The sequence below is a fragment of the Geospiza fortis genome, unplaced genomic scaffold (genome assembly GCF_000277835.1).
Source record: "Geospiza fortis unplaced genomic scaffold, GeoFor_1.0 scaffold130, whole genome shotgun sequence".
Lineage (NCBI taxonomy): Eukaryota > Metazoa > Chordata > Aves > Passeriformes > Thraupidae > Geospiza > Geospiza fortis.
The window spans coordinates 526,935-551,615 of record NW_005054300.1 but is presented as its reverse complement, the minus strand read 5'-3'; the positions used below and the strand labels follow the sequence as shown (position 1 = coordinate 551,615).

Here is a 24,681-nt window from a genome sequence, read left to right as displayed (position 1 = left end):
TTTATTTCCCTGTGCTATAGCTACTTATAGATAAAGAATAAAGAATAAGAAAAACTTAAAGAATAATTCCCAGGTAACTAAATGTAACATACATCACTGGCAAGATCCCTTGAAGCTTTGGCAGCAAGCAAAGGCAGAGAATCCAGTTTCATTTCAAAGCCCTGGCCCTTACTCTTCTCCCAGCCTTCTTTGTACTTAACCTGAGAAAGGAAAAACAGCAACATGTCACTAACACAAACACACAGGATTTTCAAACAAACATGGAAATGACTCAGAGAAAAACAGAAGCATAAATATGCTCAGTCCACAAACTGGGACCTTCTTAAGTCACAGTTCATTGTCATTTTGAGCATATTAATTGTCTAGGATTGAGTCAAAATTTTATTCTTGGAGTTCACGTGCACTTAATGTCCCAGAACATCCAGCAATAATTCTCAATTTCAGACAGATATGGAGGAGGGAGGGTTTTTCAAAATTGCCTCTGATTATGTCTACCTATGAAAATAGTATAGATACTGGCATTCATGATGCTGATAATAGACTGACATTACTGTAAAGATGATGACACACTTTCTGGAAGCATTTAGCATTTTTCACTTGGCTTTGTACTAAACAACATGAAATATGGTGGAAAATATTGATGGAAAGTCCCAATATAGGAGCTGATCCGTAGGCAGAACAGCTAATGCTGAGAAACACTCATTTTAGGATTTTTCTTTCCCACCCCCAAACTATAACCAGTCAAGTCCCAGACACTGAATTTGAAGGTGCAGTTCTTTACATGAGAGAGCATTCAAAAGGAATCCAGCTGGTGTGCCCTGAGACCACCCCACAGGGTGAAGCAGCATCCTTCATGGTCAGATTGTCTTCAAAAGCATACTCATGAGCCACTATCTCACAAATACCAGTGAAATGTGTGAGAATCACAGCCTTAACTTCTGAAAGTTGGTGGAATAATAGTTTTTTTAAGTAATAGTTTTTTAAGCTCTTTTTCAAGATTCCACATGAAATTCCATTAAAGCAAGATCAAGTATGCTTTCATCCATACTCTGCATGCACCTAATGAAGGTAGAAGGTTTTCAGGAAGCCCCAGTCTCTGGATTTGGCTTTTTGCATGTTTATATTTATCCTGCTTTTCATCAAGCCCAGCAGTGGGCTTGATCCAAGTTTGCTGAAGTCACTGTTTCTTTCCATTGACTTCAGTGGACTTTGAATTACTAGAACTGTGCAAATGTTGGTTCTTCTTACAAATTTCACCTCAGAAGCAGTTAATTTTGAGGAGTGAATACTGATTTACTGGTTTAAAGAAATTCAGATCATCAGAAAATATCTTGGGAAAAAAAAGTTTAGAGGTTTCACTGTCCTTGAAATTGGATCTCCATCTATTCTGGGCACCATATTTCATGTTGTTTAGTACAAAGCCAAATAATAAATGCTAAATACTTCCAGAAAGTGTGTCATCATTTTTACAGCAATTTCAGTCTATTAACAGCATCATGAATGCCAGTATTTCCTCAAGGCTTGACTTACCTCACTGTATAACTCAGCATTGGCTTTGGCTTTCACTAACAGTGGTACATCCTGAGGTAGAGTGTAATTTGATTTTGTCTTCTCATACTGGGCTCGGTAGTTCACCTGTGTATGTTGAAACGGTCAACAAGAAACTCAGTTATTTTTAACATAACAAAAATATAAAAAATAGACTGAATAATTGCCATTAAATTTCAGGTTATTGGTGCCATAAATTATAAATACATTCATAGGAATTAGTGATGCAAGTATGAAGGCTGTAAGGCTAACCTTTACTTAAGCAGTAGGAAGTGAAAATTTATTCTGTAAATAAAAGAGTCACTGATTATCTTTAAGTACAAAAGATATAATTTTAAACCTTGCCTTAATAAATACACAGAAAATAATTTCTTAAAAAAGCACACTAATACAAATCTTAAAAGTGGAGACAAATCCACTGCTATGCTTGCCACATTTTTTCAAGTGATTTTATTCAATATATTCTTGGTTTGGCTATGCATCTGTTGAAGAACTGTCAAGAATAAAACACATAAGGCTACAAATGCTATGAAATTTAATTATCTCATCATTCTAATAAACAACAGGAGCTAATGATGGGAGAACTTACATCACTGAGCTGCTGTGCATTTATTTTGGCTTGAGCAATTTGTGGAGTGCTGGCCACAGAGCTGTACTTCAGCTTGTCTATGCTTTGCCTGTAGTTTACCTAATTTAAAATTAAATTTAAAAAAAAATTAGTAAAGGAAGAAATAGTCAGACCAGAAAATGAGAGATTGACTAGATGAAGTTTTGCTAACTAAAACTCTGGATAAAATATTACTTAAACCATAATAAAACTCATTTTCTTAACCATCATTTAGTCTATTTTTGTCTTTAGCAGACAAGAATTATTGTAACTGCTTATGAAGTGGTCTGTCCAGTGTACCACTGGATAGAGCAAATGAACTCTCTTATATTTGGTCTTTTGTGAGTTTTAATGCAATAAATTAACCACAGAAATTCCCTGTGTGGTCAGAGTTTTGTGTGGATATTGAGAAAAGAAAAATACATATTTATACACCAAAAAAAGTCATTTTAATGTCAGCTAACAAGAGGACTGAAGTCCATTAAATTACTAACACACTAATGTGGTAGCAACAACAATAAGTTATAAAATAAATATGTTAAAGCCCCAAATTATGCATGACAAAAAAATCATATGTTACTTCCTTTCAAACCTGTTGCTGCAAAACACAATTATTGTTCTTTGTAGGCCCTCATTAATATTCACTGTAGTTAATCACCACTTTGCAAACATTGCAAATCACATTGTTTAAAACTAGTTTCTTAAGAACACTTCTTTCCAGTAAAGTGGAGCATATTTCTGGAGACTTTGAGTTACTGAAACTATTTCAATGCAAACCTTCTTATCTCCTGTATCCTCACATAAACTTCCTCATTCTGCCAGAATGATAAAAGCTAGGAAAAAAGGCCTGAATTATCTCACAGGTCCAAAGTGATTAATGTATTTAAAACAGTGCATTTGCTTCCTCAGAAACAGAGAGAATTTTAATTCCATGGAAAGGGATCATTTCTTTTTAACTGAAACTGAGTATATGTTGCTATTTGTGATTGCTTAGTGTATGAGAGAGGTGTTTTCCTAAAAGAGTTCAGAGTAAGCATGTTGGTTATTTGGGAGTGCACAAGTCCTGGGAATAATGCAAAATCCTAGACCACAACTGGTGGAACTGAGTCTCTGTGGAATGATGTGCTTCAAACCCTGATGCTGACTACCAATTGTAGAGCCACTGGAATTGCTGAGACATTTTTTTACATTTTGGACACCAATCTATGTTTACCTTGAACTCTTTAAGAACAGAGCTCTCTCACACAGTAAGCAAACAAAAACTGAATTTTACTGTTTTCAGTTTTTACAAAGGCAAAGCTGAATTTACTGCTGCAGAGGCAAGAGTTCAACTTAAGAGTTGAAGTGTACCAAACACTTCCTCAGGGGCACAGGGGCTCCTCTCTCAGGAGGAGGAAGGTTCTGTGACCATTCCCCTCCAAAGGGGAACCCCAGTCCCAGGGAATTCACAAAGGATTCACAATTCTGTTTTAGTCTCCCTGTGCTTTCAGTGCTTGATGCTGCTGCTGAAGCTGCCCCAGGGTGGTGAGACCTTTGCAGCACAGAGCTGGGATAGGGCAGAAGCCACAGATTTCACATCACTCCACAATCTGTGCTGAACTGACACCAGCAACAGGACAGGGCAGCACTTTCTACTGCTCTGAGACCTCTTGACACTGCACTTTTTTGCTTTAACTTTGTTAGCAATGGCTGTTTGCTCCTGTCATTAAATCATCATTTGACACATGCAATCTATCACAATCTCTCCTACAGAGAGATGATGAGCTATGCAAGTCACAGGGGAAAAAAAAAACAAAAACAAAAACATAAAATTATTTACATCTTTCAAAGGGACCAACTTTCTTGTTGTCTGGTATGAAGGAGTGAGAGTAGCTGGGTAATTGTAGTCAACACCATCATGTTTGTAATCAGACTTATAGGCTATCTGAAACACAAGGAGAACAAAAAAAATCATTCTTTTTTTTTTCAGCTGTCATTTGTTTGAATAATTATCAGTCAAGAGGAAAGGAGAAACAATAATATTAATATTAAATGCAAGAAACAAAGTAAGTTCAATGTCATGAGTGACAAAGAAAATGAAATTATTTGCATAGTTTAGCCACTAATTGATTCTTTTTCAGCTTCTCAATTAATCCAATGCCAACAGTGGGAGCATTAACTTAACTTCCACCTATGACACATCTCTTTTATCTTTCTGCTTAGTTCTCAAGCTTCTTACAGATTTGTAAATAATGTACTTGAAGGAATGGTATGTACTGAAATAGCTTCTTGACTAACCCAGTAAATTAAATTGGAATCCAGAAATCTTCATTAAAGACTGTTTTTTCCAGCAAAGGTCTAACCCTGGGGGTGGTGGCAAACAACCTTCAGCATCCTACTGATGTCAAAGAAAACTGAAGGATCTCAGTATGTTGCCAGATCACTGAAATTTCTTATTTTAACTTCTTCCACACAGTGAGCCATAAAACAGTACAAAAGGGTTTCCAGAATTTCCCGTCTTCTCAACACATCTATCCATCAGATCCCCAGTACAGTATGATCTAAAGTTTTCTATCAACTTAATTCTGGAAAAAACTGAAAGACAAGGAGGCCACAAGCACACAAGTGTGATTAAAAGGGACTCACATTGCTTGCCAAGCTGCCAACCTTCATGGCATGGAGCATCCTCTTGTCCATGCCAATACCCACATAGTGACCTTTCATCTCATTCTGGTAGGTTTCTTTGTACTTAAGCTGTACCAAAAAAAAAGAATAAAAAGATAAAAATACTCTGAGAAAATATATTCAGCTTTTCTAGTGAAGAGTTTCAGCTTTTAGGAGTTTCCATATTTTACAGCAGGGAGACAATTTTTACAGCTCTGGTCTGCTAGTGCTGATCCAATACAGGAACTCATTAGTCCACAGCAGACTTAGTATTAAAAAAAAAACAACAAAAAACCTAAAACCTTCAGTGAGTTTCTTTTACTAGCAGATATCATTTACCTGCTCTTCATATCACCTAAATGCCACATAAAGAAGATACATCTGTGTTTCATCAGAAATAAATACTAGAAAAAAGTCCCAGGGAGACAATATTTGTCAATTAAGAAAGAACAGAATTGGGTTGTTTTGGTGCATCTTTCACCAATCCCAGAGTGGGAGATTTGACAAGAAAAATTGATCATTCAGCCACCTCAACTGTATGGCAAAATATTTCCTCCTCTGGATTTTAGAGAATGGTAAGAGGCAGTATGAAACAAAATTGTATTTCATGAGAAACCAGAGGTATAACTATTAACACTGATTATTTTCACGCAGTAATTATGTTTTTCTCTGGCATAAACTCTGGTGAAGTATCTTCTGCCTACCTGTCCAGTCAGGAAATGGACATGCACAATGAAATAAGTAATAATTATGGCAGACCAGAGTAACAACTCTGCTACTTCTCTAGATCAGCAGTACCTGGTAAGTGACCTTTCTTCCAAATACCATAGCAGTTATTTTCATAATCCTAAATGAAATGAGCCCCAGCTATACATCAGGACACACTAGGATAAGTGTTGTACAAAAACAGTCTAAAATGAGTTATAATCACATTTCCAGCACACATTTCTGTGAAACACACACTCACAGATGACCTGTGATTCCAGCAGCTACCCAGGCAAGCAAGCCACACACCAGGCACTGAAAACTTACATCACTGGTGAATTTTGAGATCTTGCTCATATTCTTGAATTGTGGAGTGTCACAGTAGTTCACGCTGTAGCCTTTGTTGTTTCCAAGGTCCTTCTTGTACTCCACCTTAGTGACAAAAATGCACAACGGGAAGCTATGGTAAAACCTTAATCTGCTCTATCAAGTTCCTTCACACACTTTTTATTAGGCAGACCCACTGTTCAGAGATTTTGACACATGGTGTTCATCAGAAGGCATATGATGAAAATTAATATGAAGAGAATATTCATATACTCAGTTCTCATTTTGTAGGCAAAAGAAATGCAATTTCATCCTCTGCAAACTATAGAAGACAGTGACAGGAGGGAAACTATTAACAAAAACAATGATATACAAAGAAATTCTAAGGTGAGCATGCAGCAAATGAACATGTACAAATGTGCCATGTACCAAATTCCAGCAAGACCCCAGCAAGGGCTTTTGTACTCTTACAGTCATTCCTGTTTAAGGAACTCAGCCTGTAACAGCTGCAGTGAAAGACTGAGAGATGAGAGGAACTCAGCTTGCTTAGCTGAGGAAATCAAAGGCAGAGAGAAGAAAATGATATATTTGTAAACCTCTCAGAAAAGTAACCATGCAGGGAGAAGAACTTTTTAAACTAAAGGGCAACGCTAGCACAAAACACAGTGGTAATAAAGTGGACAGGAATAAATGTAGGCTAGAAATTGGAATAGGAGGATTATACAGTGCTGTGTTGAAGCAGCAGGAGCCAGGAATCATTGGCCCAGGAGGCCCCTTCCAGCCCTACTTCCAGGGGTTTTTCATTATTGAAGGTTTTATACTTTGACATCTCAAGAGTATAAGTTTTTAAACTGCCATGGGGAAGTTCTAGAAACTCACATTTATTAATAGTTTTATAGCTGATATGACACTATAAATAAATTAATAATTCAGAATCTACTGAGAATTCTCTTGCAATCTTCCCTTATCAAGCAGAAAAAGAATCAATTATCAGTGACTCACAGTCTTTCACAGGATGGAAGCAAACAGAAATCTGCATAACTAGAATGGTTTAAATTTTGTCTCTGTTCTTATTTTTTGATTATTAGAATACCCTCTGAGACACTCTAAGGTACACACCAAATTCATTCTAAAGCTTTATATCTTAATATCATATTAAAAGCACAATTCAGGTTTGGGATGGGTTTTTTGTCAGATTTCAATTCTTCACATGGTCAGAACTAGAATCACTCTCCTGGGGTTCATTTCCCACACTTTCACACAGATGATTGGAAGGGTCAGAACACAGTGTGTAAAGATCTGTTCTTGAGCTTTTCTCTCCAGTTTCTGTGCTACACATAGATGATTTTTGTTATGTACAATGCAGTAAGAACAACAGCTTTTTTTTTTTAACTTGCACTCCTTACTCATCAAACACAAATGTTTGTATGAGCTGCTCCCAAACTTGTTAAGGGATCGATTCAAGCCCTTACCTCACTGACAAGCTTGTTAACACTTTGGGCTTGTTTAAGGACCAAGTTGTCTTCAGCTGTTAGGGAGTGAAAGTGAGCTGCACCTTTCATCTTGGAAAGATCTTTCTTGTATTTTATCTGAAAAGAAGTAGGGAGAATTATAAAATAGCTGTGCATCTTTTCATCCTTACTATTTAGACTGGCTTCATGAGTCAGGATAATATCTTCCCTGTGCTTGCTTTGATAAGTAAACGGAACTTGCCAAGCTGAAACACTGTATTTACTGCCTTGAATAACCCAAATATAACCCCATAACCCTTCACAGTCCCTCTCAAGACATTTACTAGATAGCATGTTTTATAAATTTCTGACATAGACTGAACAGCAGTGGTTGTTGTTCATAGCTTGAAGAGATTACTAGCAGATTCTTGGCTGGAGCTTGTGTGCTCTTCTATTAATGAAGTTAATCCTCAGTACTTAATTTTAGTCAGAGGATTACAGATAGTCATCAAGCAGTCTGCAAACTTTTCCTTCTGTAGAAACCAGCTTTTAAAAAAAGCTCTATGTTTTTGTACTTTTAATGTGTTTAAGGGAATTACATTTCTCCACGAAATCAAGATTGAAATAAGGTATTTCTAAATTAAATTTAGACATCAGGTTTTTGACATAAATTGGACTTGGATGGGTGAAGAGAGGTAGTACTTGGCCTTTTATAAATTATTTTACATGAACTGAAATGCAAAGTAGTTTGGTTTTTTTTTATTTTCCAAGTCTGCACACATTTCCTCAGGCTTTAAAACTATAAGGAAAGTTGGTAAGTACTGTAGTGTGCAAATGTTACTTCCATGAAGCAATCCTCCTCTTCTCTCTACGTATTATAAATTACTGAGGAAACTACTGACCATTAGCATTTTCAAAACCTATCAAACTGCGATCTTTATCTGGAAAGGTTAAATATTCCATGTTTAAACAGGGGATCACTGAGTTTGTCACCAAACTGGGATTGGTCACGGAGGATTTGAGGTGTTTTATATTCTCTCAGTGATAAGCTCAGGTAACAGAACATGACTGATCCTCTCACTCCAGTTTATTGCTTGTGTCTAGTCCACACTAACACAAGCTGAAAGGCTCCACCATCTGTTCTCTGCCCAGAAGACAGACAGAGCTCATCAGCCCAGGCAGCCCCAGTGGGGACAGGTGCCCACACTACAAAAGTTGTCACTCATAGGAGCCCTTCAGAGCAGCCACAGGGTACTGACCTACAGACTGACCCATTTTTTTGTCACTGCCAGAAATGGTCTCCCCAAATAGGGCTGAGGCCCTCTAATGGACGGGCTGGATGCAGGAATCACACACCACCACCTCTTTGCCAACTCTTTCGTTTACCACCAGAAATTACATCCCAGAAATAAGCTCACTTTTGTGAAGTGACAGTGTCATACTCTCTGCTTCTTTACCTCCATATGACTTGCTTTGTGCTGGAGGCATGATACATCAAAATATCAAAACCAGTACAGTTCATTCATCCTCCATTTATTCACTACTGGGAATACCACAGTAGTCCACAGGATGATTAAGGCAGTTGAAGGTTTCATTAATAATACAGGTGCAGATTTGCCAGGAGGGTTAACCTAACAGTAGGGATCCCCATTAGTTGCTACATCCATCTCCTCCCTCATGCAAGTTGGAGCTGTGCCCCCTTCTATTAATGGATGTTATTAATCCCCTGAGCCATCCAGTTCCCAGCACTACAGCAAAATGTCACTTTTGTTTACTTCTCAAGTGCAGTTTTAGCATTCTCCTCCCAGGCACTGCTCTGACAAACTGCTGTTTTTAATTGTTTATGAATTGTATTGATTCAGGTTTCATACTTACATCACTTGCCAATTCATTTGCTTTCTTGGCATTTTGATAAGCTGGAGTGATCATAGCAGGAAAGCTTCCTTTCCCTCTGCGTTCCTCAAACTCATCCATATATCCCTGAAGAAAATTCAGACTGTTTACTCATCACACATGAGCAGGTGGGGCCATGGGTTATTTTGCAAAGCCCCACAGTCCTTGTTAGCAGGAAGGTTCATGGCTTCAATGACGCTTTTTTAATGAAAAATGACCAAAATATAAGAATAAATTGACCTGTTAAATTACCTATGCCTCTGAATGTACCTGTGCTGCATTCCAAGAGAAATTTAGGTAGCTATTAGCTGTGTTAAAGATAGCATTCAAGTGTACAATGACATACACCATTCTGCTCTCACCTCATTTCCCACAGAGATGATATCTGCTTGCCTCTCTGTTTGTCAATACATATGTTTTCCTGGAATTTTATAAAAATAGCTAATGCCTTGGTTAGCCCAGCTAACTTAAACTTTAAACTTTACACTTTAAACTTTAGTGGCTTAAAGTTAACAAGTTTGACATAGGATCAGCCTTCCTTTGTGGTGTTACAGGAGCTGCTTGATCTTTCCATGGTCATTTTTCACACCATAATTGACCAAAAATAATAGTTCACTAGTGCAGTGATGTATTTTGAAGAGAGATTAATAAATGAAGCAGAGATACCTAGATATCAAAATGCCAAACTCCTTAGTGAACAAAATCAAAAATTCCATTTGTCTGATTTAAAAAACCCAATTGTTGTGGAAGTAACACCCTTAAATCCATCTATAGATAAGTTTATGTGTAAATATCTGACAATTTGAAAACAACTTAGATAGTTTAACAGCAAAATACTGGAGATTTTTTTTAATGTAAAGGACAACAATAATCTCAAAGCCTTCTATGGCAAGATCTGGGGAGAATATGGAGTACAAACAAGAATAAGAACAAGTGAGATAAAGTGTAATGTGTCTTCTCTGCAATATTTTGTAATTTTTTTGTAGTGAAGAGGCAGTTTGAGTGAAAATAGAATGGGCCATGAATAGAATGCATGTCAAGAATGCCATGGAGAGCACAGATAGGAATGGCTAAAAATATCTGGGATATCTCTTTTGTGTGTTCTCAGTGCAAAACCATTCATTGTTGGTCATTTTGGGCAACATCAAAGTTATGTTTTAAAATAGGTCACACCACAAGTTCGTGGACATTATGATGCACATTGGTGAACAGTACTTACAATGGCATTAAATTATTCTATAAACAGGCACAGAAAAGAAAAAATACAGTTGAACAATCAGCTGAGTTAGCGTCTAAAAATACCATTAATGAGTCTGAATTCTCCAAACCAACCTATCTTTTGAGTCTAACTTTCTTAAATACATTTTAATATAATTTCTAATATTGTGCGTATATTCAAAGTTTCAGAAAACTATTGTAGCCACTCTAAGGTTTTTAAACATGAACAAAACAGATGCTCAGCACAGGAATTTTACTGTAAGATTCCTTAAATTGTCTCATGTTATCTATAAAAATATGCATGTACATATATATATCTATATATATCAGTCTGATGCACACTTAATTCATTGTTAATGATCTCAACAGTTAGAAATCTAATCTCTTTACCCATGTTAAGTCACAATTTACTCAGAAAGATCCATTAATTTCAGTGACTCTGTGTTATTTGACTAATAATATCAGTATCCAATCTATAAAGATTAAAACTCAAATCGAATTTGAAGTCCATGACTGAAGTTTCAAAGACATTTTCAAAGAAAGAAAACTTAAATTAATTCTAAAACAGAAGCATTCTAATGCTTGGAAATGTAATTAGTGCTTTTTCAAATTCATTTTATTTGTTTATTCCTATTAAAACTTGTAGCTGCTCAAAAGACAGAAGTAATTGAAGGCTCCACTGCTACAATTCTAAACTCATATTCTTCAGGGATGGTTTGCTTTCCACAGAATACTAAATGTACATTTCAACTGAAGAAGTGAAGAAATGTAAAATACCAAAGGTTTTAGGAAAATACAGCCCCTATTCCTTCATTTCTCCGAAGTATATGGACCTACTGAGGAGCAGGACAAAAAACCCTGAGATTACCCATTTAGTTTTCTTTATACAACACCACTATTCAATTCCTTTCAAATTCCATTTAGCTGCATTCAGTTCTATATAGCTGTGCTATTCCCCCAGTCTAATTGGAATTTAGGTGCATTTTGGGCAATGACAAAACCAATTGTATTCCCTTAAAAATGAAACATAAGCAAAATGAATGCCACTGACCAAAACAGAACTAAAGCCTATCTGGTTCCACAAATACAGAGGTATAGCTTATCAGGTTTACAATTCCCCTTTTGTAGAGGAGGTGAAATCTGAGAGATTGTGTGTCTGAGAGACTCAGTGCTGTTCACACATATTTAGAGCTGCAAAGCTCCTAAGGTTTGTGAAAATACCCACAGGGAAAAGGCACCTAAGTCTCTGCCAGCTTTCTACCATTTCACAAACCTTTAGCTTTTCTCCTGCCTGAATTTCCTTATTCATGGAATGGGAATATTTCCTCAAGTAAGCACATTTCAGTGTGATACATAACAACACCACAATAGAAATGCAGAGTGTGTACATGCACACAGATAAAATTTGCCAAGGTCAGACTTTAGCAATGGCCCTACCATAAGGGTCATGCAGTGACAGTGCAGCCGCCTTGCAGTCACATCTTCAGGTGCCAGTGACAGATACATTACACTTCAGGAGCGCAGTGCTGTTTGTACACCATTCTTTCTCTAGAAACTTTGTTTTCTCACACAGGAAAACAAAGTGAAAATAGGTGCCACCAGTTTCTGAAGCCTTGAGCAATCAGCTGCAGTAATGATCAATACCAGCATGGCTATCCCTTGGATGTTGCATACCTGTCCATACTGATCTGCATTTTCTCTTGCAAAAGCAACATCTGTTCCAGCTGTATGGCTGGCTTTGCCCTTGATCTCTTTTTCATATCTTTGATGATACTTCACCTAACAGGAGAAAAAGGAAACAAATAATCCGGGTGAGTTTAGTCTGGTTCACAGATGCTGCACAATAAATTACAACCAATGGCATGCACATGTTGTCAATAAAGGATTGTCAAAATTCCCATTGCCACCAACCTGCACAAGTCAAACATGCCACTTGAAGATATAAAAACAGAACTAGTGGTGTACTTAATAATGCACTAGGAGCACAGGACTTGCCATTTCAACTCAGACCACTGGGTCAATGTGTTCAGCACCACCTGCTTGACAGTGGCTAATCCCTGATGCTCCAGCAGTTTAAAAAAGCAGAACTGATTGTAATGCAAATTCATGGTCACCACAGAGCACTTTTTTACCACAGGGTCACCTGAACCCCAGCAATAAATGGGTTTGTTTCTGAAAGATGCTTTATCCCCAGTGATAAAGGGAATTTTAGGCAATCAACCTTCAAGTTTAGACCAAGATTTGCACTACATTTGCTAAAGTCAAAACAATGCCTGTAACCTGATGTTGCCCTTTAATCACCATGTGTGTTTGCTGACAAAAGTGAAGGGTTTTCCACAGATCAAAGGCAAATAAAAACATGTTATTGTTTTAGAGTCAGTTGCTTTTACGTTCAAAATTATGGATCTCTTCCTCAATGACTCTTAACAATGTTTTAAATTCACTTCCTTTGAGTTAGATGTTCTTCCATATGATACCTTCTCCAACAAAAAGAGCTTTTCTTTCAGTTTCCAATAACAAAGCACAATTAGCTGGACATTTTGAAGAAACACAGGTGTCCTTTTATGGTTCTTATTAAAGAATTCAGGAGTGTTGTGGTTTGTTATGTTTAGAAAGGAAAAGAAAGCCAGGGAAGATCAGTATGCCATGCTCATGGAATTTCTGCCAGCAAATGTTTCAATTCAAAATTTGTGTGACAGTTTAATATTTCCTTTCCCAAAATAGACTTTTCTTTGGACACTTACATCACTGGCTAATTCATTTGCTCTCTTGGCTATTTGATAAGCTGGAGTGATCATAGCAGGAAAGCTGCCTTTTCCCTTCCGTTCTTCAAAGTCTTCTGTGTATTTCAACTGTAAAAAATCAAGACAGTTCAGAAGCAATTAGAACAAATATGTCTTGATTGCACACTTAATCAATCCTTAAAGTTGCAGAGTCAGGTGCTCCACGGCTGTCATCTGCCAAAAGGAAGATGAACCATGAAGTCTGAATCTTTGCAATTTGGTCTTTAACTACACAATCACACATCTTCTGTACGGCCTCTTTGTCTTGTTCAGGGTGTAGGATGAAGAGAGTTGTTTAAAGAAAATACTTAAGGTGTCTGCAAGATCCTGCTCTATTTATGTTAGAGTCAGGCAGCTTCTTTCTTTACTTTGCATGGCAGCCAGTTGCTGGGTATGGACCAGACTGGTGCCCTAGCTTCTGTTCTGACAGCCTAAAATGGCCTCAAATTGAATGTAGTCTTTGCAACTGAAAGTATTAAATGCTTAATGGTAAAACAAGTCTGCCTTTAAAATATTAATTTTAAATTTTTCTTTGTATTCATATTTACAAGTCGCTTACAAATACCCTAGGAACCACTTGCAGAGCCAAAACCAGATCAATCTATTTTGTTTTACTTACATCACTTGCAAGATGTGCTCCAGCCTTTGCATGAAGTATATCTGGAGTGTCTACAACAGAGGTGAACTTTGAAACTCTCTCTTCATGTCCACGCTTATATTCCACCTGAAGAGGAACATATATATCCATATTACACCAAATAAGCAGCAAAAGTATATCTCATGTCAGAAGGCTTCAAGAGAAAATGAGCAACAGCAGTCATGACACTCTTCACCCTCCACAGTGAAGCTATCCATATACTTAAGGTCCAATTTCCTTAAAGTGAATGTATATATCATATACATTCCAAAAACCAGACATAAATCGACCCAGACATATATGGACCCAAACCAGACATAAATGGACCCAGATATTCAAACTTTCACTTGATTTATGTGAGCCATACATTTGATTAAAACACCATGAGAATAATCATTAATGTCCCAAGATCATACTGCAATGACAATGTAGATATTATCTCTGCACAAAACAATACAATACTTTAAAATAATTTTTAGGGGATTTATTTTTACATATCTTTTTCATGTGAATTTGTCTTAAATAAACAAGCAATTTTCTGTGCATAAATTTAAAGTAGCTTGTATATGAATTAATTTTAATCTTACAGCTATTTGATTTCAAATAATAAAGTTTAAAATGTCACATATAAATAATCTGATGAATACAGCCCTAATGGGAAAGAAAAGGTAATGAATTTTATGAACATTTCAGTGCAAGTCACAATCTTTTACAGATTGTGATAAATTTTGCAAAAGTTGCTACATTTTCCAGGAAATATCTACATTGTCACTTATTCTATATGATTGTCTTCCCAGGACAAGTACTTTATTAACCTTGTTTTCTGCATCATGTTAACATTTTCTCACTTTGTAGCAGTATAACAAATATTCACCACAGAATCTAACATCTCAAGCGAATGGCCTGAACCCAGGATTCTCCAAATTCAGAAGTGTAAAATATAATTAAAAACCTTTGTGACTTACATCACTGCTTAGCTGGCTGGCTCTCTTAGCAACCTGGTAACCTGGAGTGATCATAGCAGGGAAGCTGCCTTTGCCTCTTCGTGGCTCAAAATCTTCTGTATATTGAAACTGGAAGATGAATTTGTTTATTAGAGAAGAATCCACTGTAGTTTAATACAATTCTTCTTTTCATGCCTGTTTCCTAGAGGTATGTATCACTTTATTCAAAAGAAAATAAATTCAAGAACTTCCACTTTGTTAGTTACAGCTATTTCCTACATACAACAGAAAGCATTTTTAATTTGTATCAATTATACACTGTTAATTTCCTATGCTGATTAGGTCACTAACCCATTGTATGAACACAGTCATAATTTAGAAGTGATTTTCATCAGTCATAGAAATTCAGTCAGTGAAAAGTCTGGTCTGTAGAAAATACATTTTTCATCGTGAGTCCTGCTCTAGTGAGAGAAAGAGCACTGCCTCCTAGATCAGATCACCTCAGTTTGGTCAGCAGCTGAAGTGTTTCTGAGTTATAAAATATATAAATGGGTGATGGCAATAGAACTCTTATGTGACTTTAACCCCTTAGATGGCTAAGTATTGTTATTGACAGAAATAAACATGTCAGGATATCCTTTGGCAACATCTTAACAGAGACAGACTCTCCAGATACCCTTCCTGCAAAGCCTAGAGGTGACTTCTTACCAAAGACTGACTTGATGCATTTTTAAGTCTTCAGAATAGGATAGACCATGAAAATAAAGCCAGACACCAGTCCACTTACATCAGTCAGAGCCTTCTGTGCCTGTGTTATCTTGACCATCTCAGGATCTGGGATTGTTCCTGGGTACCACGATTTTCCTTCCTCACAGACAGCATAGTAAGCATTCTACAAAACAGGAATTAAATAACTACCTATCTTCACCCTGGTTTTAGTACTCAAACAGCTGATCTGACAGGAAAAAAAAAAAAAAAGGAAGCACACAGTGCAGTGGAAGTGAAATTGTGCAGCACAAGGCCTACATTCCACATCCCTTCAGAGTGCCAAGGCAGAACTTGTACAGCAAGAACTGACATCAAGATGACAGGATCTAGGATCCTGGAGTGAAGCTCAAATAACACCCCCTGGGAATCAGATCTCCTGCTGTGAAGCTCCAGTGCCAGTAGAGAGAAGACACACAGACTGTGGCTGTTCCTGCAGCAGCCCCAACAGCTGACTACAGACACACTCTTCCTTCCTCACCTTCTGATTATTCTATCCTAAGCTAGAGTTGAGCTATTTCGTCTTGAAAAGTTTAGCCAAATGAGAAGCAAAGGCTATTGTTTTTAGCATTGAAATGTCATGGTTAAACCCCTGACAATCAGGACCAATCCTTGGTGTCCTGCAGGCTGCTGGCTGGGAGACTCGAGGGACATTTCTTACCTGGGTAGCCAATTGTTGGGCTTTATAGACACTTTCAATTTCTCTGGACCTTACATCCCACTGAAAGACTGATTTGATTTGTTCACTCTCTTCTCGATATTTTATCTGAAAAGATAATGACTCATTTTAGTAGTTTGTTAGTGCATACTAACACTCACCCCCTTTGGAAAAGAATAAGAGGAGAGGCAAGGTGATGATTGAATTTAGCCCCAAGGCCAAAACTCTGCTTTCTAGTCCACCCCAGCTTCTCACTAAGATTTCTGCCAGTATAGGAGCTGCACATCTGTAAAGGAGCAGCATATTACACCTGAGACCTGGCATGACATTCTGAAAGAATAATTTGATATTTAGATAATACTTTTGGGAGAAATAACCCATGAGAATTGAAATCCCTAAGAAATTTAAAGCAGGATGTGTCAATGCATTAGATGAAAAAAATATTACCAAGCAAGCAATATTAAAATACTCTCCTATTTCCCTGCACAGCGTCCACAAAGTGTCATATCCTAACTGTGCATATGTAAATGACTACTATATTTAGTCCTGGGTCATTATGTTCTTACTGCTACTTTTATCATGTTAGCATGTAGAAGAAATCCAACTGAAATCACAGATCAGTTATACAACTCACTCTCTACCCAGAGTAGAGAATTTAAACTGACTGGACAGAAATGTTACTGAGCACATGTACCATTATTCCCATTTATAAATTAAGCACAGAAGTGCAGAGAGCTGAATGATTTGCCTGCTAACACAGAAATTCTGTATGGAGAGACCTAATTGTTATGTCTGCATCCCAGTTGATGTCTCAACATAAGACTTATGTGAGAACATCGTGTTGGGATTGAACAAACATTCTATTTTCTGCATCATCAGAAATAAACTTCAATATAAAAAGAACAAACTTCCATGGCAGCAAGAGAAACCTTTTCCCAAGTTATCATTATTTTATACATTTACTAGCAAAACGTTTTCCTGCTGTCAATTTTTTACAGAAGTATTCCCTTTAAGCAGGTACTGCAGAATCAGCTCCTTTACTACCCTTAGCAGTTTTCCCTCTGGAACAGAACCTCATTATGTGATTGAAAAGGACAGAAGGTGTTTAAGGTGTATAAAACAAGGGAAAGTGATATTTGAGCTATAATTTCTCTGGCTTGTGTACTCACATGCACTGGAAGTATCAGTCTCATATCACTGCCTAAACCAGAAATAGAACCTGCAGTAATCCCAAACTCATTCCTGAGCAGATCTGTCACACACAGTTTAAAGTAAGTGTGATAGTCATTGCCGAAATAGTTACAGCCCATGATACTGCAAAAACTGAGGCATAAGAATGCTGTACAAAATGATAGTGTCTGGCGAAGGCTATTCATGTGCATCAAGGTTTTACAGCTAATACAGGACATCAGAATGAATTGAGCATGCCATAATCCAAGAAATACAACTTTGTTAATTTTAGTGATGGCTAATCACATCAAAACACATTGCTTTGCCTGTGAAATACATTCACAAGTAATGTTGGTTTAGGATATATAAAGACGTGACATTCAAGAAAACAGCATTAGGCAGAGGAGTGAGGTAGCCATCGATTACTGGGCGTCCCTGTATTTTTTACTTCAGCAGACCCCTCGCAGTGCAGGTTTGAGGATGATGTTTCTGGAGGGAATCAGTGCGGGGGCGGCGCTGGGAATGCCCGGGGGCCAGAGCCGCCCTGGCGGCTGGACCAGGCAGGGCAGAGCCCGCAGCGGGATGTGCCTCCATCCCCAAAAAACACCTCCAGCAAAACCCTGCCAGGCTGCCCGGACCTGCTGCTTTCCCACCTCAGGTCCGGCAGAAATACTCGACAAAGTATTTATGGGAACTTATGCGTGCATCCCACCTAGTTATAATTTATCTGATGTTTCGTAGCAGTTTCTGATGAGATCACAAAGCAAGTTGGTTGTTCTTGCTTCCAGGGGTTGTGAAACCCGGCTTAGTCACTAAGTTTGCACAGCTCTGGGCAGTTTAGGTGAACTGTGCTTCTGTATAGATTATCAGATATACAGGTGAGCAGCTCCAATCAGTTTTTCCTTCTGAGAGGAGAAGGAAATCCAGATCTAAGATTTCTTTCACATGAGTAATCGCATTGAAAAAAAATTATGACTGAAACCCAGCTGAGGTTTGAATCATACACAGGAAGGTGAGTAAAAAGCACGTATTATACTTACAAAACAAGAGATGTTATCAATGTGTTATCAAAATGTAGAACAAACACATTTGACCCTCAAGCTTCTTACCTCACTTACCACTTCTGACAGTTTTTTTGCATTCATATTTATTGGTGTTTCAAATACACTTGTGAATGCATTGTTTTTTGGATTGTGCCTAGAAAAGGGAAAGTGTAAAAGGATATTAGGATTGTATCAGACAGCCCACCAGAAAGGTTCTCTCTGAGCACTGGAAAACACAATACCAGCCTCCACCCCTCTATACATATCTCTTCCCCCACTCACACAGAGATCTTAGATTGCATTCAAGTTATTACTGTAAGGAGTAGGTGCCTAGAGCAAAATTAATTTTAATGATCATCATATCAATGCTGTGTTTCTAATAACAAAAGAGAATAATAGAATAAAAAACAACTGTCATCTCTCCTTTTTCTGCTGACAAATTTGACAGGAATTGATCATTATAAAATAAAAACTTCCTAGAACAAACCAACTCCAAAATCTGCATTTTATACATTTTCCTTATGATTAGCTCAACCTTGTTAACTCTTAACCACTGATTTCGAAAGCACTGATTTTTGTGGTTGGTTTTATTTTCTTCCCACAATACTGAAATGGAACTTGATTTGGTATCTTTTAACACACTGGCCAAATGAGGAAGCTTTATGCATGGTAAAAAGAGTTTCCCACCATTTGTGATTCACGTAAATCCAAAGATATGCATGAAGGCACCAACAATACCTAATTTCACATCACACATGGGACAGACTGAGTCCAAATGGTGATCTTCCATTATATTAAAATGGCTAGCCAAATTAAACCTTTGCTTAAAAAATAAAATGGAAGGAAAAAAAGGGAAATACACTTACGCTTGACAGTAAGGCTTTTTCTCATGGCTAACAAAGTTGTTTACAGTTAACATCATCTTGCATACTTCACAGTGAAAACAGGCTTTATGCCACGTCTGGACACGCCACAAAAGAGAAACCAAACAGACAAGATTTGTATTTCATTATTATTATTCTGCTAAGTTTAAAATCTCACTATTGATCCTTACCCTTCATTTAATGAATCTGACTATTTTTTTTCTTCAAATATATACATGTTATTAATTCATTTCAGGTCTGAACCCAGTTACGAGCATAGAACTTTTGGAAGCGAGAGATTTGCACAGTGTTAGAAGTGCCAATCTGTACATTTATTATAGTCCAAAATGATAAAGAAAGAGAACTGACCTGATCTATACAGTTAATCTTCTCAGCAGGGTAAACCCCATAGCCACATCTAGCACACGGCTGCACATTCATCTTGAAATCCACAGAGTGAAAAATATATAGGTTTATACAAAAGGTTCAAAGAGTATGAAAGTGACTTTTTGGCCTGTGCAAAGCACACTCTAGACACTCCAGTCAAGGCCTTTTGCTGTGGTCAATGGCTCCCATTAAAGCTCTGAATTGAAGTCTGTTGCTCCCTTTGCTGACCTTCTGTTTCAAAGTCAGCTGCAGGCTGGCTTTTAAAGCTGCCAGTTAGTAAGAGTGGTTATTTTGGCAACTGTGTCAGTGCAGAAGGGAGGGCAGCAATATCTTTCTCTAAATAGAAGAATGAACTCACAGAAACGAATCACATCCATGTGAATGCTAGAGCCTGATCATTTTGTATTTCAGTTTTGCAGTCATAGGCCCAGGATGAAGAGAAAAGTACACACAGAAGCAGCATTTACCATAAGTTCCTCCTCACCCTGATAAACAAGTGACCTCACGGGGGAGCATTTTGTGTTTAGGAGCAGCCTCACAGCAGAAGGAGGTACCACCAGAGATGCAGGCCTGAGACGGGTTTGAAGCTCCCTGGCCCTTGGGTGGATGTAGAAGAAATTCACTGCCGCTGTCCCAGACAAGTAATTAATTTTTTTCCCTTGGTGCCAGCTCAGTTTCACCTTGTATATTATGTCAGCACACTCTTTTTTCATATCTTCCTGTTTCATTTACCTGTCACTCCATCTCCAGGTGTAGGAGGATGCACTGTGAAGCAGGCAGAGCCTCTTATCTCAAAGAGTTCTAAACATGATGGTAGAAATCCAAACTTCTATCTCCTACAGGAAAAACTTCAGAAAGGAACCATTTACTTTTTAATAGAGTGAACAAAGCAGCTATTTAACAGTGTTCACCAAGAGTAGACTGCAATAGATCAGAATATAAAAATTCCTTCACCAAAAAATGATAAGGAATGTCTGATATTAGGATTCAAGCAAGCTATTAGGTTTGTGAGGTCTGCTCTGAACAAAAGAAGCTATTAAATTCTACCAGCTACAAATGGTCAGGATTTAAGATTTACATCTTACCTAATCATAATACCTCCAGCTGCAGGGCTCCATAACCCTGGGACACAGCTAAGAGTTATCTCAATCTGAGTAAAACTCTCTTAGTGATCTCTGCATCTGCCCCACCGCCTGCAGCAGTCCTGGGATATTGCTAAGCACTTCCCTTTTCTATAAATTGCAAACAATTCCATCAAAATAGTTTCTGTCTAAACCTTCTGGGTATGCTTAGAGAGCCTCCTGTTCATCTCTCTGTTGAGAGATGCAGTTCTGCTTAACTTACTATTGCTACTTTTATTGAATGCTGACAATGTACTGGCACAATGTCCTGTCAGCAACTGGTGTGCTGAAAATAGAGTCTCTAATCTAAAGAGCAGTGGCACTAAGTCCTGAAAACACTTAAGGCCTTTCAAAGTAACTAATATCAGTACATAAACAGATGCATTTTCATTTTTTAAAAATGTCCCCAGAACATAATTTCTTATACTAAAATAACTGCTGAGTTACCTTATGTTATTCTTTTTGGGATCAAGAGAGAGTTATGTCAACCATATTACATCACAATAATATTTATCTCACTCACACCTGTGAACCAAAGTCATTTGGAAGGCTTCCAGTTCCCTTCTCACACAGCTTTGCATCTTGTCCCAGATTGCCATTCTGTTTTTGCAAGTGACCTGTATTAGGGTCACAGTGGCCAGGCTGTCTCCCCCTCACTTAGCACTTGGCACACTACCAGTTGTCACCTCTCTGGGTTCACCCACTCCAAGAGTCACCACACTGTGTATTTTCTAGACAGTCCCAGTGGTCTCCATGCTGTCTGAAGCCATGTTGGAGCCCTTGTCTCCCACTTTAGAAAGAATAAGAGTGCATGATGTGCTCCTGTCCCTGCATTGCTTAAGACCCTCCTGAAACGAGTTCAGAGAGGTGGTGAAAGCAGGACATCCCTGAACCACACAAACCCATGAAGACTTGGCAATTACAGAACAAATAATTAATCCAGGAGTCACCTGGACACTGATCACCTGGAGAGGACTCCAGCATGGATCATCATGCTGTCCCTATGGCTGTGTACCCACAGAGCACACAGACATCCCTGAAGGCAATGAGACCGTGTGCTCCTTCCAAGAGGAAAGAACAAATAAAGCCCTTTATTTCACAGATAAGTCCTACTTCATCTCAAGACATACAAAGCCTGTTTTTCTCTTTTCACAGTGACAGATACTACCAGCTTGGCTGGAAGTCAGCAAATGCATTTTGCAAGTTCTCCTCTTCTCCCAAGTCACAGCATGTTCAAGAGGAGAAGTGTGGTAAGACACATTGTCCTCTACAGCTACTGCCTTTCCCAGCCACACTACTTCCCTCACATCCATTGTGCACCAGTTCTGCTGGAGTCTCTTAAAGATTTTCCCATTTCTGAGGACCCCAAAGCTGTCCTGTTCTTCACCACCCTGGATTAAAGCCGAGTTGCTAACAAAAAAGGGGAGTTTATTAAAAAGTAAACATTGAATGGTCTCATTACAAAGTACACGCTGCATTTTGATCATGCAAGGAATTAAATCACAAAACCAGGGCAAGTTTGTTATCTTGACAAATCTTAGCAAGACTTTTTCTCTTCAGTTAAAAGCTCATTGTGGCTTTTTTCCTCCTTTAGTAAGGCCTCATAAAGGCTTTTTGATATCAATGAAAATCTTAAAAGTCTTTACTTAACAGTAGAACCCTAATCAATGTGGTTTAAAAGTACTGTGGTTACACATAAAGTACAAGGAGACAGTACCTTGAAAGTGCAAATTAGTGGGAAGAAACATTGTTACCTCTGCAGCCTCCTTAAATTCATTGAATTAACTGCACAGAAAACTTGAAGCATGTCTGCATCCTTAATCTGATTGTAAAAAAGCACATATTAGTTACACAAAGTAACCTCTCAAGAGACATTCAAGTCAGGGTCACCTCCTCTGTCACTCCTGAATTGAACCTGTGCCCTTCCAACCACATGAAAAACAGGAAGGCACACATCACAAATTATGGCAACCCCATCTTCCCTCTGTTTGCAAAAAAATCCCAAAGGTGCTGGTTTACTACACAAAGTGGGAGTTTTATCCACTGGTAAAAGCTGCCTGTAAAATTTCAAGCACTCAACCAGCCTTGTCTATGTTCACCTTCTCTGAATGCTGGGGTGAATTACTTACCTGGGCTCAGGGCCTTTTGCCTCATACAGTCTCTCCATGCTAATCAAATTTAGCATGGTAGGAAATCGAGCTTGGAAAAATATTGAAAGAAAACTGGAAAAGATTAATCAACACCAAAATCTCACAAGACTTGAATAAAAACTTCTAAGGAACCTTCCAAACTTTTACAGTTGCTTTTTCTATTTTTGCTGTTTTGGAAACCAACCAACAACTGTTTATATTTCATGATTTAAAAGTTTATGCTTACACTTTCCCCTTGTTGCCAGTGTCAGGAAAACTTGAGAGTGTAGGGATTTTGCAAATGCTTCTAATAGAGCGAGATAAAGTAAGAGAAAAATCGAAAAAAGAACCAAGGGGCTAAGAAGATATCACTGTTACAGAGCAGAGAAAGAATGGTCAGGATGTGCTACAATGTAAGTTAAAAGCTTGAAGAAAAGTGTAAAAAACATGTTGAGCACAGCCCACATCACCACCAGTGTCCAAAAATGCCCATTTGTTGTGTATCACAACACAAATAAGACTCAAGTTTAAAACTCACAAAATATGGCATGTGCATTATTCTCATCTCTGCCTGATTACAGAGAAATCCTAACAAAACACATGCATCAATCTGACTGAGGTGCATCACTCTGCAGAATTCCATAAAGTTGCAGTGTGCCCAATCACCCTGCCCTACCCACATATTCCTCACAGCATACCAAAACCATTCATCCTTCCTTGCAAAACACATGAAAATCTTACAACTGTTGTTTAGAAGGGAACACATTCTGAGTCACTCAAACCCTCCATCCTAAAAGTGTTCCCACACCTCCCAGGTCTCACAAAAGCCCATCCTAGTTTTCTCAGCAGAACACAGGACACAGTTGTTATTCCAGACAGGTACTGTGCAGTTGCCTCAAGTCTTCTGGTTTGTACCTGCCATCCACCTTCCAGTTTCCCAAAGGCACACCCCATTTTCATCCTGCAGCTGCATCCAGTGGTTAAACACTTATTTTCCCCAATGTAAATATCGAGTCAAAAGCTCCATTGTTAATGTTTTTAAGGAGGAGGCTGAGTCTCCTGGGCAAAGGAGAGAAATGGTGATGCTACAGGTATCACACTGCTGGCTCTTTCCCCTGCCCAGTAATGCACACAGCCAGCTGTGCCATACTCTACATGAGAAGTTTTTCCTTCCTGACCGTTTCCTAGGTGGCAATCACTCCATGCCCTGAAGCAAGATACTTCCTTCTTTTTCTATTATATTTCAAATTTTCCCCCTACTCTATACTGAAAATAAGAAAGATTTTCTGAAAAAGAAGTCCAGCACCTTGGACTGCATTAAAATTAAGATGTATTTAAGAAAGGTATTGCAGCACACTGAGGAATCAAACTTTCTCTTTGTGAAGACCAGCAACCAACGTGAAAAGAAAATAGAAATATAGAAAATAGAAAGAAAACAGTTTGAGTATGAGAAATTCCCCACAACCAATTCTAATCGTAAACTCTTGAAAATTGGCAAGCATTATCAGACCACTTTTTTGATAGCAATACAATGATGTTTAGAAAAAAGCCATTTCTAGGTCTGCTACTTTGGATGTGGTGACCAGATGGCAATGGGTAAACATTTTCATGAAGATATAGAAGCAAGCAGTTTCTGTATTTCCTGGGTAACACCCATACATATCATCAGAAAAGCATATTGGGATGTTCTGAATTTCAGGTGTCACTGGCAGTCAGTGCTGGTGATTACAGAGTCCCTCTCCTCTCCTCTCCTCTCCTCTCCTCTCCTCTCCTCTCCTCTCCTCTCCTC

General features: G+C 38.1%; 1 protein-coding gene across 1 annotated transcript in view; it reads right to left on the bottom strand.

The window, feature by feature from the left end:
* The window catches only part of NRAP (nebulin related anchoring protein), a 47,770-nt gene extending 27,841 nt beyond the window's left edge, over nt 1-19,929 (bottom strand). The window contains exons 1-17 of the mRNA XM_005416369.2: nt 19,625-19,929; nt 19,259-19,353; nt 18,459-18,546; nt 16,183-16,287; nt 15,544-15,648; nt 14,778-14,885; nt 13,795-13,899; nt 13,137-13,244; nt 12,067-12,171; nt 9,157-9,261; nt 7,303-7,419; nt 5,831-5,935; nt 4,781-4,888; nt 3,975-4,079; nt 2,138-2,236; nt 1,531-1,635; nt 93-200 (exon numbers count right to left, since the gene is read on the bottom strand). Of these exons, the coding sequence (XP_005416426.1) occupies nt 93-200; nt 1,531-1,635; nt 2,138-2,236; nt 3,975-4,079; nt 4,781-4,888; nt 5,831-5,935; nt 7,303-7,419; nt 9,157-9,261; nt 12,067-12,171; nt 13,137-13,244; nt 13,795-13,899; nt 14,778-14,885; nt 15,544-15,648; nt 16,183-16,287; nt 18,459-18,546; nt 19,259-19,353; nt 19,625-19,696 (1,743 nt within the window). The 5' untranslated portion in view covers nt 19,697-19,929. The remainder of the gene's footprint in view (nt 1-92; nt 201-1,530; nt 1,636-2,137; nt 2,237-3,974; nt 4,080-4,780; nt 4,889-5,830; nt 5,936-7,302; nt 7,420-9,156; nt 9,262-12,066; nt 12,172-13,136; nt 13,245-13,794; nt 13,900-14,777; nt 14,886-15,543; nt 15,649-16,182; nt 16,288-18,458; nt 18,547-19,258; nt 19,354-19,624) is intronic.
* Nucleotides 19,930-24,681: the final 4,752 nt, after the last annotated feature.